At 38.0% G+C, this 16,034-nt stretch overlaps 1 protein-coding gene across 8 annotated transcripts in view; it reads right to left on the bottom strand.

Moving 5' to 3' along the window:
- Positions 1 to 3,400: 3,400 nt before the first annotated feature.
- The window catches only part of LOC129775585 (muscle-specific protein 300 kDa), a 110,299-nt gene continuing 97,665 nt past the window's right edge, over positions 3,401 to 16,034 (bottom strand). For 4 of the 8 annotated variants that reach the window (XM_055780473.1, XM_055780481.1, XM_055780475.1 and 1 more), the window contains 10 exons: positions 15,750 to 15,857; positions 15,527 to 15,688; positions 9,051 to 15,464; positions 8,425 to 8,985; positions 5,430 to 8,341; positions 5,175 to 5,210; positions 4,446 to 5,078; positions 4,239 to 4,374; positions 3,976 to 4,031; positions 3,401 to 3,801 (listed from right to left, as the gene is read on the bottom strand). In XM_055780473.1, coding sequence (XP_055636448.1) covers positions 3,567 to 3,801; positions 3,976 to 4,031; positions 4,239 to 4,374; positions 4,446 to 5,078; positions 5,175 to 5,210; positions 5,430 to 8,341; positions 8,425 to 8,985; positions 9,051 to 15,464; positions 15,527 to 15,688; positions 15,750 to 15,857 — 11,253 coding nt within the window. In that variant the 3' untranslated portion in view covers positions 3,401 to 3,566. The remainder of the gene's footprint in view (positions 3,802 to 3,975; positions 4,032 to 4,238; positions 4,375 to 4,445; positions 5,079 to 5,174; positions 5,211 to 5,429; positions 8,342 to 8,424; positions 8,986 to 9,050; positions 15,465 to 15,526; positions 15,689 to 15,749; positions 15,858 to 16,034) is intronic. The other 4 variants (XM_055780477.1, XM_055780479.1, XM_055780476.1 and 1 more) reach the window with 4 other exon arrangements.

Below are 16,034 nucleotides of genomic sequence, written 5' to 3'. Positions count from 1 at the left end.
CTTTTGCGTGATAGTAACCGTTGCTAAGCAATATTATATTTTCAATTCGGGATATTGGAGGTACAGTGTCGCCGTCTACAAGATTTTATGTACAGTCAATCGCAAAACAGAATGTACACATGCTACTTGACGATACTTTCCATTTATTTGGTACAAAATATGTTTAATACATCAATATATCTAATACACTTTTGATGCATATTAATTACTCACACCTTCAACTAAAGGGTGTGTCACATCAAATTGCATCACGGAAAAAACGCTGTAGAAAATCGCCCAGTAGACCGATCCTTTTGAAAATTTTAGACAGTAAAATAAAAACTATTAAACAACTTTTGGCATTTTCTTTTTATTCATACTTCGAGCCCAAGCCCGTATGCTCGCACCTTCCTCTTTACCCCGTCCATAAGGTTCTGTACAACGTCAGGTTGTAGTTTTTTTTTAACAGAAATCCGTTTTCTCTTGAAGTCCGCCTCCGATTTGACAACTTTTGGGTTCTTCCGGAGGGCCTGCTTCATAATCGCCCAATATTTCTCTATTGGGCGAAGCTCCGGCGCGTTGGGCGGCTTCATTTCCTTTGGCACGAAGGTGACCCCGTTGGCTTCGTACCACTCCAACACGTCCTTTGAATAGTGGCACGAAGCGAGATCCGGCAGAAGATGGTCGGGCCCTCGTGCTGCTTTAATAGTTGTAGTAAGCGCTTCTGTAGGCACTCCTTAAGGTAAACCTGCCCGTTTACCGTGCCGGTCATCACGAAGGGGGCGCTCCGCTTTCCGCAAGAGCAGATCGCTTGCCACACCATGTACCTTTTGGCAAACTTGGATAGTTTCTGCTTGCGAATCTCCTCCGGAACGCTGAATTTGTCCTCTGCGGAGAAGAACAACAGGCCCGGCAGCTGACGAAAGCCCGCTTTGACGTAGGTTTCGTCGTCCATTACCAGGCAATGCGGCTTCGTCAGCATTTCGGTGTACAGCTTCCGGGCTCGCGTCTTCCCCACCATGTTTTGCCTTTCGTCGCGGTTAGGAGCCTTTTGAACCTTGTATGTACGCAGGCCCTCCCACTGCTTGGTCCGCTGGACGAATGAACTTGACAAATTCAGCTTATTGGCGACATCCCGGACCGAACTTCTCGGATCACGTCTAAAATGCTTAACTACGCGCTTGTGATCTTTTTCACTGACGGAGCATCCATTTTTGCCGTTCTTCACCTTCCGGTCGATGGTTAGGTTCTCGAAGTATCATTTTAGTACTCTGCTGACCGTGGATTGGACGATTCCCAGCATCTTACCGATGTCCCGATGTGACAACTCCGGATTCTCGAAATGAGTGCACAGGATTAATTCACGACGCTCTTTTTCGTTCGACGACATTTTTCCAAATTTACGAAAAATTGACAGTGAAGCATGGCCAACGTGATATCTGTTTATAAGCGAAAGCTGAAGATATAATTCCTAAAAACTAAATTTCTACAGCGTTTTTTCCGTGATGCAATTTGATGTGACACACCCTTTAGCTAAACGCGCAGTAAATTTCCACGACAATTTTTTTTTGGCTACTTATTCAACCCTAAAAGATGACAAAATCTCAATTTGAGGCATTGTAAAATTGCATATACACAGTGCATTCAAAAAGTTCCGGGACTACCGCGCGCTAAAGTCGGGAAGTGGTGCTCCAACGCGCGAACTACTTTCTACCAACTTCTGGCCAGTTACCGTTTCTACCATGAACCGTTATCTCGATTCAGTAGCTAGTTTTGGCTGATAAGAGTAACGCAGTGATTTTTTTTGTCGCGTTACAATTTTAATTATGGAGTAGAAAGTATCTCGTTACCATAGGCATGCAATTTCACTTCAATTTACACATCGTCACTCAAAGGGTCAATAATGAGTCTTTCACCTTTAAATATGCTGCAAGCTCATGTAGACTGCAAATAGTGCTACTCTCTGTTTACGCTAAATAAAGAAAATATCACTTCACCTTCATACAGTCCCGTTTCACTTAACGTCCATTTCTTTCATTCTTCACACCGAAATGGAATTATTAAATCGTCAAATGAAAATGAGAGGTTTTCATATCGAATGAAATTGTCTTATTTCGGATGAAAAATTCGTTGGAGCTCGAACCGTATTCAATGAAACCGTTGGAAATTATGATGTGAATGAATGTGCAGTATACTAGCAGGCGTAATCAGTTGTCGGTGCTGGTTGTAGGACTGATATGGCCTCAAATTCCTCTTCGAAATCCACTTTTTTGAAAGACCGGTCCGGGAAAATCCAGTTTGGAGAAATGTGAAACTGAAAGCGATATACAGTCCATTCAAATAACAATGAATTGGGCACTTTCAATCGTCGAGTGAAAGTGTCTGCTTTCAAATTCAAAGGAAACGACAGCAGAACGAAAACGAAATTGAATAATCGATATTTCAGTGTGTGTAGTGGATACACACAATCGAAATTGAAATGGTCTGAAAAGAAGTAAAAAAAGTCATTTACATCTTTTGGTTTCGAAATTGTCAAGCCCTGCTCGTTACACTTTTACATGGAACATTATGAATTTAATTTTCATTCATAATTTTCTTCTTGAAAATGCGTTCGTCTTTCCCGCCGCAGAGAAAGCGTAATTTTATACAGCAAACCAGATGTTTCTACCTTTGCTAATTTATATATTTCAACCTAATTAACGACGGCGCCAGTGGTTGTATGGTTAGCGTAACAGCCTCACAATCCGATCGGCCTGGGTTCAATCCCAGCTGGCGTAGTTGGGATTTTCTGAGGCGAAAAATCTCTGGTTACGTCTTCCTTCGGAGCGGAAGTAAAAGAAGTTGGCCCGGCTCATGAGTTGTTGAGTCTGATAGGTAGGAACAGGTGGAGTCGCCTCCCTGATGTCGGTGATTGGCACTCTAAAGTGGCGGAAATAGGCCGACGAAAAATAAGCGAAGATAAAAAAAAAAACCTAATTAGCTATGTAGAAAATTATCCTTTCGTTTAATACTTACCATTATAAGAATTGAGTTTAATACATGAATAAAACTGCTCGTTCGAAACCAATACTTTTTGGAACTACGGAATTCTTTTAATATAAAGTTTTTGATAATTATGGAATGCAATTCAGTAGTTTCCCTCTGTCATGAATCAATTTTGTCAAGGATCATTATATTCGAATAAACTCTTATTACATTTGAAATCTGGAGGAAATTGCATTATTAAAACTAATCTACGAAATTTGGAGAGCCTCATCAATTGTCTTTCGGTGTGGAATAACAAAATAACAGAAATACAAATAATAAAAAATAACATTTGAATGTTTTTTTATTGATTCCGCAAAAATTCAACCAGCACATTCGGGAGCTCTAAAGCGAAATACGTATACTGCGAAAAATAATCAAAAATAAACTCAACAGCTGATCGAAACGTATATATTACCTTTATTTCTGTTTCATTATTGTTAATACTTAAAGAGTGACAAACGTTTAAGTTAAGTTTTGTTAATAGGATAGTTATTTTATCGATTTTATTGCACTTGATTTTTTTTCAGGAACAATAATTAGTAAAAAGTCAACGTATAACCTCAAATCGGAGGTGGTCCATTCGGGTAACGTAGCATCGGCTCCAAACTTCTAGCGAAATTGTTGGTGAGGGAGCATGAATAATCTTCACCGTGGGGCATGAGGGTGGCGACGCCTAAGAGCAGCAGCAGCATCGCCTGGATAGGCAATGAAGCACGAAGAACGCGGCCCAAAAACCGATAACTTCTTGTCAGTATCGTTGTGTTGATGTGGTTCTCGTCTTCCTCGTCTTGGACACTACGACAGAGAAGATTTGAATGAATTTTTAAAAACATGCAGTACACAATGTTACGTTAATTTTTGTTTGAAAATAGAACACTTGTAACATAAAGTATTTACCGTTCTATTTTCATTCAATACAAATGTGCTTGACAAATTTACTGTAAACGAATAAATTATCTAGATAATTACTTTGCATTCGACTCTTGTGCTGTTAAGTATATGAGCGATCCACTACCGCCTTGAATCTACATTAAAAGAAAAAAAATCAATCCATTATTAAAAAATTAAAAACTTCAAATAATAAGATTACCATGACAAAATATTGTGAATATATCTTACTCTACAGTTCAACTTACGGTTCTATTGATTTTGTACTTTGAATGTTACTAAACTAAGCGTATACTTAAAAGTTGTGCCAATTTCACTATAATCATAGCTATAATAGAACCTACCTCTTGACTGCTTTCACTTGACATTAAGCTGTTAGTCTCGATAGTAGGATCATTTCCAATGGCTGCTCCTATTTTGATTGTGTACATTTCTACCAGTCTTCGAATTGAATGGAATCTCAGTCTCAAATCCGTTAGTCTGTTATTAAAAAATATATATATATATTCATGAAACGACAAATGTTTTAGCGTTCATTCAATCAAACGTACTTTGCGTATATCTCTTCGAAATTCTGGGATTTATTTTCCTCTAAATATTTAGTCAACTGTGATGTAGTTTCCTGCAAGCTCACAACTCTTGGCTCACAACGCACTAATTCACTTCGCAGTTCCCTGAAGGTTTTGTACTTTCTTTCAATGAGCTTCTTGTCTGTTGTCAAATCGATGGGTTCTGAGTTTTTGATTTTATCTTCCGTATTCTCCAGCCAGGAGCACAATTCCATCACGGTTCGATGGAATTCCTTATTTTCCATCAGTGCACGATGCAGTTGTGACTGCCACCGTGAAGCCGTATTACAGACTTTTTCCCATCGTTGATTGTCCGTTTGAAGTCGTTCTCGTAGTTTCACAGCCTTCTCGGTATCAAGTGTGTGAGTGGCTAAATGCTCGCCCACAATGTTCAGCGATTTGATAATGCTTTTATGGCTATCCAGGTCCAACAGGAACTCTCTGTGATCCTGAATTGTATCTTCCAGCGTATCGATATCAGTGGGTGGATTTGAATGTTGATTTTTCTGAGTCGCCTCAGCCATCAATAACCATTGTTCCAATCGCCAAAGGTCATTGTCAATTTGCTGCCAATTTCTATTCGTACATAACGGACAAGTGAGATAATCGTCATTGCTAAAAAGGAAATTTATTTCAAATCTGTGTTGTGGGATAGTCGTGAATAATTGGAAAGATTTCTAACAGATATATTCCAAAGAAGAAAACACTTACTGTATGCATATGAAATGGTAAGCGATAGGGAAAGACCTAAATGCAAAAGAGATGAAAAGCTCGTGAAAGAATGTCTAAATTAATATAGCAATGAGTTAGGTAATTCATCTAGCTTAAGTGCTGTAATTAAAGATGATTATCGCAACAGATTAATTGAAATCGTATGAATTCCTTAAATTTATATTTTCAATAGAAGTGAGTATCGCAGTAGGTATGATTCCAAAACGTACCCTTATGAAGCATAATGCAACATACCTTAATTCTTCTAGTTTTTGTTGTTTAATACGCCACTCTGTTAAATATGTTGAATATCTCTCGCATTCATTGTTGACGGTCTTACTCATTGCCTCGTCTTCACTGCTTTGACACTCCGACAACATCATTATGTTAAGATGCTTGATCAATTCTATAGACGACTCACAAGCAGCGGACGCCTTCGAAACTTTCTGAGTAGAAGTCATGAAATTGTTTACATGTATTTCACTAATCGCTTTCTGTAGATAGTCCAGGTGTAGCTTTGTTTCCGCCAAAGCGGATTGTAACTGATATTGATAAGCTTCTCTTGCCGTTATAGATTTGCTATGAACTGAAAGCGTTGGAAGTGTGTTCACTTGCACCGCAGAATCCTCAGTTCTTGATGTAGTTTTCTGTTTTTCCGATTGATCAATAGTGATTGCTAGTAAAGCATCTAAACTTTGTTTGATATTATTTGCGAACTGATGGTATTCTTGGATTTTTCCTTGGATATTCTGGGAAAGTGGGTTATTTATCGTAAGAAGTTCTATCAGTGAACTTCCTGTCTCATCCTGTTTATCGAAGAGGTTTATGATGAACCGCAATTCATTGTGCAAATCGCGAAGCCGCTTCAAGTTTGTTTTTGGTGTGTCCTCAGTTGGTTTTGACAAATGTTTAATTTTTGTCACTTGTACATCGATCTGGGTCAGGGCCATAATTATGCTTTCGTACTCACTGTTAAATATTGAATACATCGATTGTATTTTCTCAGCTTTGATTTTCACTTGGTTAGATCTTGCCAAAAGCCTTTCCCATTGAGATAGCATTTTTTTCGACGCATATGTAATACTATTAATATTATGACCATCAACGCGTTTCTGTTTGTTCATAGTGAAGAATAACCCTCTGAGAATATGCAAAATTGGATCTTGCGCGGTTATGTCAGCAGTTTTGATGGCTAATTCCTCGAAGATCTCGCCCATATCTTCAATTTGGATTTTGTCTCCGTGTTCCTCCAGATTCGTCAAACATTTGTCTAACTGATCAACCCAGATTTTATGAGAGTCACATATTTTTTGTATTTCGATTAATATATTCCAGATGGATATTAAATCTTGCTTTCTTTTGCTAGATTCCAGGCAAATACTTTTCCACCTAACTTCCAAGTTGTTAATATCATGATATATAAGCTTTCGATCAACGTGAACATTCCAAGATTCGACGTCCATAAAAAACATTTCGCACAGATTCAATACTTCTGCTACGTTACCACTGTTGCCCTCAATCGATCGTTGCAATTTTTCATATTCGTCCAACAGCTTGTCCAAGTTGGTCTTCTCCATGTTCTCGAACACAAATGATTTTTTCAGATCCACCTCAACGCATGTCATCCATATTTTGATTTCATTGATTCTTCGTTGTAATGACATCGTTGTAACACCAATTTCGGCGATTTTCTGTTTGCGGTCGTAGCAAAGTCTGGTTAAATTTCTCCAAGCGTCATTCAAGTATTCCAGTTTCGATGCAATTTCCGTCCGTTCTTCGCCTTCTTGCAGATTATTCCATAAATCCTTCCCAATGGTATTCAGCCAATCTACTTCACATTCCTTTAAGGACATTTCTTGAAGAAGCATTTCTTCTACAGATTTAATAAACACTGGATCATCTTCACAGACTTGGTATTTATTCGAATCATTAATACGTTTTTCAAAGTCTGTCATCCAAGTTATCAGTATATTATATTGATGCGAAAATATTTTACAATTTTGTAATCTCTCCTGCATTTGCCTCAACAAGACTGATATTGAGTATTCCAGCTTCTCGAAGAATTGCCACAGTGTCCAAACACGCTTATGGATAAGCTTCGCGTCGAACATGCTGATGCAAAGTTTTAGATTGTCCTTTGCATTGTTTATCTTCAATAGTTCGTCTTTAAGCTTACTCAATCGTAGTTGTTCGTTTTTAAGCATATTCAGATGATGCTGGGATGCTCCGATATTGTCCTGTTTCAAGTTATCCAAACATTCGCTGAGTTCGCTCAAGTTATGCTCAATATGACTGTATTGCGCTTCGAAACTCGTATTTAATTCAACAATACCAGAGAGGAACTTTTCCCATGTTTCTACATTTTCCTTCAGCTTCAAAAACTGATGTGCCAATTTCCCATGTTCGTTCATCAGACGAATTATTGTGTTCTCGTCATTTGAATATGATATTATCTGATTCATTTCCTGATTCAAATCGTTTATATTCTTTTCTATGTAAGGAATTTGTTGCTGAAGTCTGCTTACTTTTGCGAGTAATTGTGGTAATTCCTTTAGATTTATATATTCCAGCTGCAGGGTGTATTTTTCTCTTTCAAAATCGGTGATGGATTGTTTTAAATAGAATTCGATAGCTTTGAATTTTTTCCAATGCTGCAATCTGATGTCAATTCGGGTAGTTGTGTCGTTAATCTTTTCGAGACAGTCGTTGTGCTGCTGGTCAACATTTTTATATTTTTCCGCCAGATCGACATCAATTGAAGATTTTGCAATTAGAGTAGCTTTGAAATTGTTGAGAAGATAGCTTATCAAAACGTATTGATCCACAAGTTGCTGAAGCTTAATTTCGTCACATGGAATGTCTTGAGCAAGGAATGTTTGTGCAAAATTTATGTAATCTTGCCAGAACTTCAGTATGTAAGAATCATCGCATTTGAGCACCATCTGTTGTAGCATATCCTGGTACTGTTGGAATGTGTCTTGCAAAAGAGACTGAGATAATGAGTGCAAGCTTTTGAAATTACTATTTTCTTCTTCATTTTTGTAGCCTTCTTTTTCGTTAACCACTTGTTTCAAACGAGATTCTGTTGCACTCAAACTCATCATATATTCTCGAAGATGAATAATCTTATCATTCATATCCGCGTTCAGTTGATGTTGTTTCATATTCTAAAGAAAAAAAAAATTGTCGTCGTTTTTAGTTTTATCAGAGAAGATATGGAGATTCAGGAAGGATTTGGATTCAAACATACCTGTTGCAGCTGATCAATTAGGTTGTTTGTACTGGAGAGTATGAGCCGATTCTCTGTCTTGCGGTTGTTATACATATCAACAATGTTGGTATGCGAAATCAGATTTTCTTGAATTCCTTCTAGTTTTTTACTATATTCTTCAATTTCCGATAACAATGAACTGCCTACATTGAACCCAACTTGCGCATTAATATCGTATATCAGGTTCTTCAATTTTTCCAGCTCCTTCTGTTTATCGATTATTGAGCTCCGATAAATTTCAAGCTGTGGCGTATCCCTAATATGTTTCAGAATATCACAGTCTATACATTCCTGGTTAACCCAGTTTTTAACGTTCATACAGATATCGTGATAATGTTGCCACAATTTCACTGCTTTTTCGTATCTTTCACACATATCTCTCAAGTTTTCGCGAGTATTTTGCCAAACTACAGTGATCTTCTGAACCGTTTCTTGAATTTCCAGTGTAACATCCTCATTCGATGATTCAATCAATGGTTGTGCTATTGATTCAAGATTCTCAATTGTGTTTTTTCTGCTTTCAATTTCGACTAGTAGGGCCTGTGAAATTTGTCAATAAATAGAAGATTGTAATTAATTATATCAATTTGTTTGTAACAACTTACATCTAATCGTTCGGTTGCTTTCAGCAAACGATTATAGTCCGCGCTTTCTTGCACCTGGAGCAGCTCCATCATGAATTCTGTTTCTTGTATATGTTCTTGAATAATCTCAAGCTGATGGTGAAATTTGTTCCACAGTGCTAATCTATTTCTCAGCTGAGACGTATTATTCTCACATTTACGTTCTAGATCATTATGGATATTTTGAAGCATGGATAAATCACGTTCCGTTTGTAGTGGTGATACAGAAACCTTCAAATTCATAGGCAAAGTGTGGAGCATTTGTCTCAGCCGCATCAATTCATTCCATGAATCACTCAAGTTAAGTTGGGATAACTTACAAGCTTCAAGAGATTTTTCAACATCATTTCGCTTTCCGTTGGAGTTGGCATAACTTTCATCAAGTACATTAGAAATTTCCTGCAACTTTCTTTCTTGCTCTTTGATGCCACTCTCTATATCCTCCAATCGCTTATAGAGGATCTCCGCTGATTCATGTTCCTCATTAATCTGTAGAGACAAGTTCCTAGAAACTTCGAATATTTCACCAACTTTTTCAATGTTGCAGTCGAGCGCTAACGCGGTTTGCCCAAGTTCCGAATCGATGAGATGAATGCGAGTACGAAGAATTTGCATTTTTTCAATATAAATGTAAAGATCTTCTTGGGATTTCAATACTCCTTTCATTTTGTTGAAAATCGTCGATATATCATACAACTCCTGCTCAATGAATGCAATTTTGTCGGCAGGTGGAGTCGTGTCGGTTTTCATCGATTCATATATTTGCTTCTGAACGTTGGATATGTTGGAAGATACCCCTAGCCAATTTTCCAACAACTGTCCGTGAAGTTGACGCTGCAACTGTTCATCGCTTATACTAATCGTAGATAACGCTTGATCGAAAGAATCACAAACATGATTGTACACTTTGTTGTTCAAAACTTCATATTGAGCCTTCATCTCCCAGAAAGTGCGCATGTCTTCAACTGGTGTGTCGATTAAATTTTTAGGTATTATTATTTCATTGAGGGTTTTTTGACTCGAGCAAATCCAGTCTCCAAGTTTATCTGCACAAAAGTTGTATTTATTCCAGTGTGTTTTGAATTTGCCTAACAGCTTCAGATACAGGGATACCTCTTCTCTCAACTGAACAATTATTGTAAGTGCTTCATAGCTGTCTTTTTCAAGAATTGGGGCGGTAATCAACTCTTGCATTTTCTTTGCGACTTCATTATGTTGTACCATTTTTGCATGATGATGAATAATGTCTTGATTTAGCGATTCGTACAATGTAATGTATTGCTCAAAATCTTCGGATGAAACATTTTTCAAATCTGGGACACGTTGCTGAGCGACCTGCAGCCATTGCATTTCATTGCGCATATCCTTTCCAAGTATTGTCCATTTAGAAGCTGCTTGCGCCAACTTTCCAGCTCTCTCCACGGCCCGTTCCAAGATGGTGCGGGTTTCGTTATAAAGCGCAGAATGTAATTCAGCGTGTTTGTTTCGAGTTATCGAATCTAAATTTGATTCCAATGATTCCAAAATCATTTTACAATGGTTCAAATTGACGAAAAATTTACGATACCGCTGCATTTCTTCTTGCAAATCCTCCAAACTATTGGTTACAATTTTGTTGTCTACAAAATCTTTAGCAGCAGCCGTGATGTCTTTGAACTCTAGCAGTGTCTGCTCGTATTCTTCCGCTAAGCTACTTAGCTGGTGTAATTTGTTGCGCTCTACAATGATATTATTCTCCAGCTTATGTACGATTGTCTCAGCAGTTTCTAGATCGTTCTCCAAATTATCATCCGTTGAGTTCTGTTCCCGAAGTTGATGAGAAATCATTTGTATTTGTTTGGACAGTTTACTGTTCTTTCCGTCAACGTCTTTGAGATGTGCCAATTTCTCAGCAATGGACAAATTTTCATTCTGGACGACATTAGAAAGATTTTCGTCTGCACAACTGAGCTGCAGATTGATATAGCGGATTGATTCCACAACGTCATTAATTTCGGATTCTTTTGTCTGCTCATTTCGTTCTAGTAAAGAGATAGTATCGATGTTCATATCGACACATTTTCGCGTGTGTTCATAACATTTCAATATATCTTGGCTTTGATCAATGTTATTATCAGATATATATGAAATTATACTGTTCAAATGTTTCCGTATGTAAGTCAGTCTGATTATGTAGATACGATACAATCGCATGCGATTCGGGTCATTTGAGTTGGAGGGATACTTTATACATGAAATGTCCTCTATGTGTTTGTTTATGTTTTCTAGTACATCAAATAAAATTCTGTGTTGAAATTTAACATCGTTGGTGTGAGATTGTACAAGCTCCGTAACTCCTTCCAACCCAAGAGCATCACTTTCATCCTCATCTTGAATTGATGAAATATCTATTGTAGTACATTGTGTTGGTTTGCCATCACTTGAAGAATCTAGTTTGTGCATCATTTTCGTCATCTCATTCCAAGGAACTATTTGATTTTCGGCAAAGTTTCTTTGTGATTTCACAATCGAAAAGTAATTGGACAAGCTTATCGTCCATGACTTATCATCGGGTATCACGTCATTTAATATGCAATATGTCTTTGGAGTTTCAATTTCAAATTGAATGTGCAGATCTAGATTATTTTTCCCATCGATAACATTTTCCGTCATTACATTTTTCGTTAACGTCACTTGTTCGATTTCTCTGCTGCTTCCTGGCATAAACAATTGTGTGTGCACTTCTACTTCAATGGGCATTGATTTATCTTTCTTCTTTTTCTTCTCCTTCTTTTTCTTCTTATTTTGATTATCATCTTCATACGAAGATTTTATCTCAATGGTAGGCTTCGTCGTGTCTATTAAGACAGTTTCACTCGTATCAATCGACTGAGTTGTTTGCGCTTGGGAATCAGATGTAAGAACACTGTTAGTCTGAGTTAGCACATCTTGAACTATGGGACTAGTCTGAACATCAATTTTCGCAATGAATTGTTGTTGCTGAGGAGATGTGGAACCATCCTTAACTATATTTTCCGTTCCAACTTGTGCATCGAAAACATTAATCTCGATAGTTTGTACACCTTCATTTCGAACGATTAAATCAGGATGCAGCTGGTCTTCCATGAGCGCAATACTTGGGCTTGTTTGAATCGACCGGGGTTCGTATACAACATCACGGTCAATTGAAGTACAAACAATTTCTCGAATAATCGGTGCAACTATTCCTTCAACATCTTCCACAGTTTGCATATCTGATTCAGTCATGTCAATAGTGATGGTCTGATTAGCAGTATCTTCCAGACTGATAACATTCGTGGTAATGTTGTCGGTGAACGTTTCAGTTTGAATCTCTTGTTCTTTCTGATCATGTTTCATCTCATCAACAGTTTGTGTGTCAATATCAAATGATTTTACCACGGTTTGCACCTCTTTCGTGTTATAGTCGTCAATATGTGGTTGAATTGGTGATGTTTGATGTGATGTTTTCAAAATCTCGGGTACAGGTGATGTTTGCATAGATTTCTGTCCTACGTCAATGGGTACCATTAATTTTTCAGATGTTATTCGCTCAATCTCGCGATCAATTTCATCTTCCGATGGTTCAATTGGCACAGGTGTCGTCTGCTGATGGGCATCTTCGACGTACACTGCTTCAAAAACTCCTGTCGATACAATGATTTTTTGTTCGATTGTTTCCAGTATTTCGTCGGGCTCGATAACGCTTTCTTGAAGCACATTCACTGTATGCACTACTTTTTGATCAGCTTCAGTGAAACTCCGACAAGATTCCAACGAATCCATTTTGGTTTCAAGCTTATGTGATAAATTTTCTTCCTGTTGATCAACGACCGGTACCCCAATAAACGGTTCAGTTATATCAGTATTGATCGCTTTGTCTGCATCAAACTTTGGTTTCTTCTTTTTGCGTTTCTTTTTCTTCTGTACGTCGTCTTTCTCTGAGTCGCCCTCTACCGTAGTTTTATCTGCTTCATAACCTTTATCAACCTCGATAGCCCTTAGATCAGCTAACACTTCTTCAGATGGTGCAGCGATCATAATTATTGAAGGTTCAGTTTCTTCCTTTGCTATCGTTATGTCGGGAGCTGGAAGTTCAATGAGACGCACACTGACTTTCTTAGTATCGGATGGGTCTATGTTCACACTCAACTGAACTAGCCCTTGAGAATCTTTCGATGAAGAAACTTGAACTTCAAGTTTATTCTCGGATCCAGTCTCCTCTTCCTCCACAACATTTTGATCTGTGTCCATGGAAAGATCAATATGTGGCAATACCTGCTCATCTTGTTTTTCCATATCATCGTCTATCCTTGTCATTTCACTCACTTGTTGAGCTATCATATCTTGAGGTTCTGTTGAACCAGGTTTTTCGACAGACGTCAAGTTCTCTTCCAGATCTTTCGATGTATCACATTCATCAATTGCAACCACCTCGTGTTCTTCCACTGTTGGTTGATCGATAGCCTCAACCTTTTCGATATTGTCTTCTGCAGGCACTTTGATTTGTTCTTCAAACTTTTCTACAATCAATGTAGTTTCGAGCACTACTTCTACGGTTGAGTGTTCTACGGAAGGCTGTATCGATAACACCTGTGTTGGTTGATCGATATGCACAACCGTTTCGATGATATTTTCTGCAGGCACATTGATTTGTTCTTCAGACTTTTCTACAATCAATGTAGTTTCGAGCACTACTTCTTCGGTTGAGTGTTCTACGGAAGGCTGTATCGATAACTCCTGTGTTGGTTGATCGATATGCACAACCGTTTCGATGATATTTACTGCAGGCACTTCGATTTGTTCTTCAGACTTTTCTGCAATCAATATAGTATCGAGCACTACTTGTTCAGTTGAGACTTCTACGGATGGCTGTATCGATAACTGGTTATCACAAGGGCTGACAGTAGAAGGTGGAATATATTTCTTATCAGGCAGTTCTCCGACGTGCGTAGTTTCTTGCTGGGATGGTGAGTCTATTTGAGTAGTAGGCATTGTCGGAACTGTATCCGTGGGTGTATAATCTTCAACTTCTTGAGGTGATTGTGGTGGAAATTGTGGTTCAATTTCGATGTAGCTTGATCCCGTTTCCAAATTGGTAGGCCATATGTCTCCACCAAGTCCCGGTTGAGTTGTAGACTCAGCAGCAGCAATCGACTCGGGTGGAAAGATTGATGTTTTCGTTATTGGTATGTTTTCTTCTGGAAGCACGATTTCCTCCGGGGGCCACACTTCACTTATGTTCATAATAGGTTCGTCGTTTATTACTTTAAGCGGGGAGGATCTGTTGTCTGTAAGGTTCTCGTTAGTGGAGGATGTTGTTTGCGTGCTAAATACAGTACTAGGTTGTGAATCAACAACAATGGAAGCAACCAAATCTACTTTTTGTGCAAGCGATCCTAATACCTGAGAGTCTTCTACTTTTTCGTTTTCTGATCTGATAATCACCTGTTGTTTAAGATCTTCCAAAATGTCTCCGACAACGTTCTCTGCCTCAAGTGTATCGCACGTAGGAATTGGTTCGCTTTGTACTTCCAAAGCTTTACTCTCAATAACGACGGATAGAGGTTCTGGTTCAATCGTTGCAATTATCGATGCTTTCGTGGACTCACACGGATCGATAGACTCTATATGATGCACGGATTTTGTAAGAATGATTTTTTTAGACCCATCTTTTTCAACAACTATTTCGGTAGTACTATCATCCGGTTCAACAAACGTCGTTTCGAAATAAGTTGGTATATTTTTTAGGAGAAGCTCCGAAGTTTTTCTGCTGTCTCCAGGAGATGGTTGTGTATATTTAGCCTCCACGATGACATCTTCTGTTGTATTAACAAATGACGTTCTGCAAACATTTGATATATGAACAGTTTCTTTTCCATTTGCTACAGATTGTATTATGAGGATGTTATCAGTGGGGCGATCCGGCTGCGTCTGGGAGGAAATATCTTGGTGAGTTGTTACCACGGGCTCTACCATCCCAATCGAACTTGGTGGACTGGTTTGCATTTCATTGTCCACTTTCAGATTGATACTAGGATCCAGAATATCACTTATTTGTTGGATGTTATTATTCAGAATCAATGCCTTTTCTTTGATCGTTCGAGTCAATGTTCCTAGACCATCACGTAATGCTTGTGTTTTCTCTTGTACATCAACGTAATCAAGATAATCTTTTGTTTCCCGATAAATCAATTCGGACTGAAACAGCCTGTTATTGAGATCCGCCAATATTATTTTATTTTGATCTAGCATTTCTAGCAAACTTTGTTCTGATGTATTCTCTTGAATGTCTGTGAGTTGAATTGAAGTATTGGATAACCAAATTTCAATTTCCTCCAACAATAGTATATAATTGTGAATTTCTCTTTTCCGTTGTTCTCTAGCTTTCAATGTTTGCTGTAAAACAAAAAATTTTAATTAGAGTTACTGTTGCAATGAACTCGTGGGGCGCGTTTTACCTGTATTTTTTCCAGACCATCGTTAGCGCGTTGTCTTAAAAAGTCTATCCTATTATCAATTTGACGGATTGACTCCCTCACCTTAGCGTCAGCGTTTTGTGGAAGCATCATTGAAATTTCATAATTTTGTTGCCTGTATTCGGCGAGTTTCTCTATTAGAACCTGAGAGTAATCATACATGTGTTATAAAACAACTTCCTACTATTCGATTACATGAACAAACCTGCAATCCTTTGATCATATCGTTAACGTTATCATATGGCAAATTATTCATCTTCATCTCAGCTGATAATAGCGCATCCAACATGTCTTCCACGCTGCCGATTTGTGTCTGTATAACGTCATGAAGATAACTTTAGTAATATGTTTCGCGGTGAATTATCAATAACAAACATGCATAACATGAACATGATCACCAATATATCAATGATTAAGGATTATACCGGAATCATAAAAAATCGAATATTTTACACCTTTGACAGATGAAGAAAAACATCACAATTTTACA

This window comes from Toxorhynchites rutilus, chromosome 3 (genome assembly GCF_029784135.1).
Source record: "Toxorhynchites rutilus septentrionalis strain SRP chromosome 3, ASM2978413v1, whole genome shotgun sequence".
Lineage (NCBI taxonomy): Eukaryota > Metazoa > Arthropoda > Insecta > Diptera > Culicidae > Toxorhynchites > Toxorhynchites rutilus.
The sequence above is the reverse complement of the archived record's forward strand: the minus strand, read 5'-3'. Positions and strand labels throughout refer to the sequence as shown.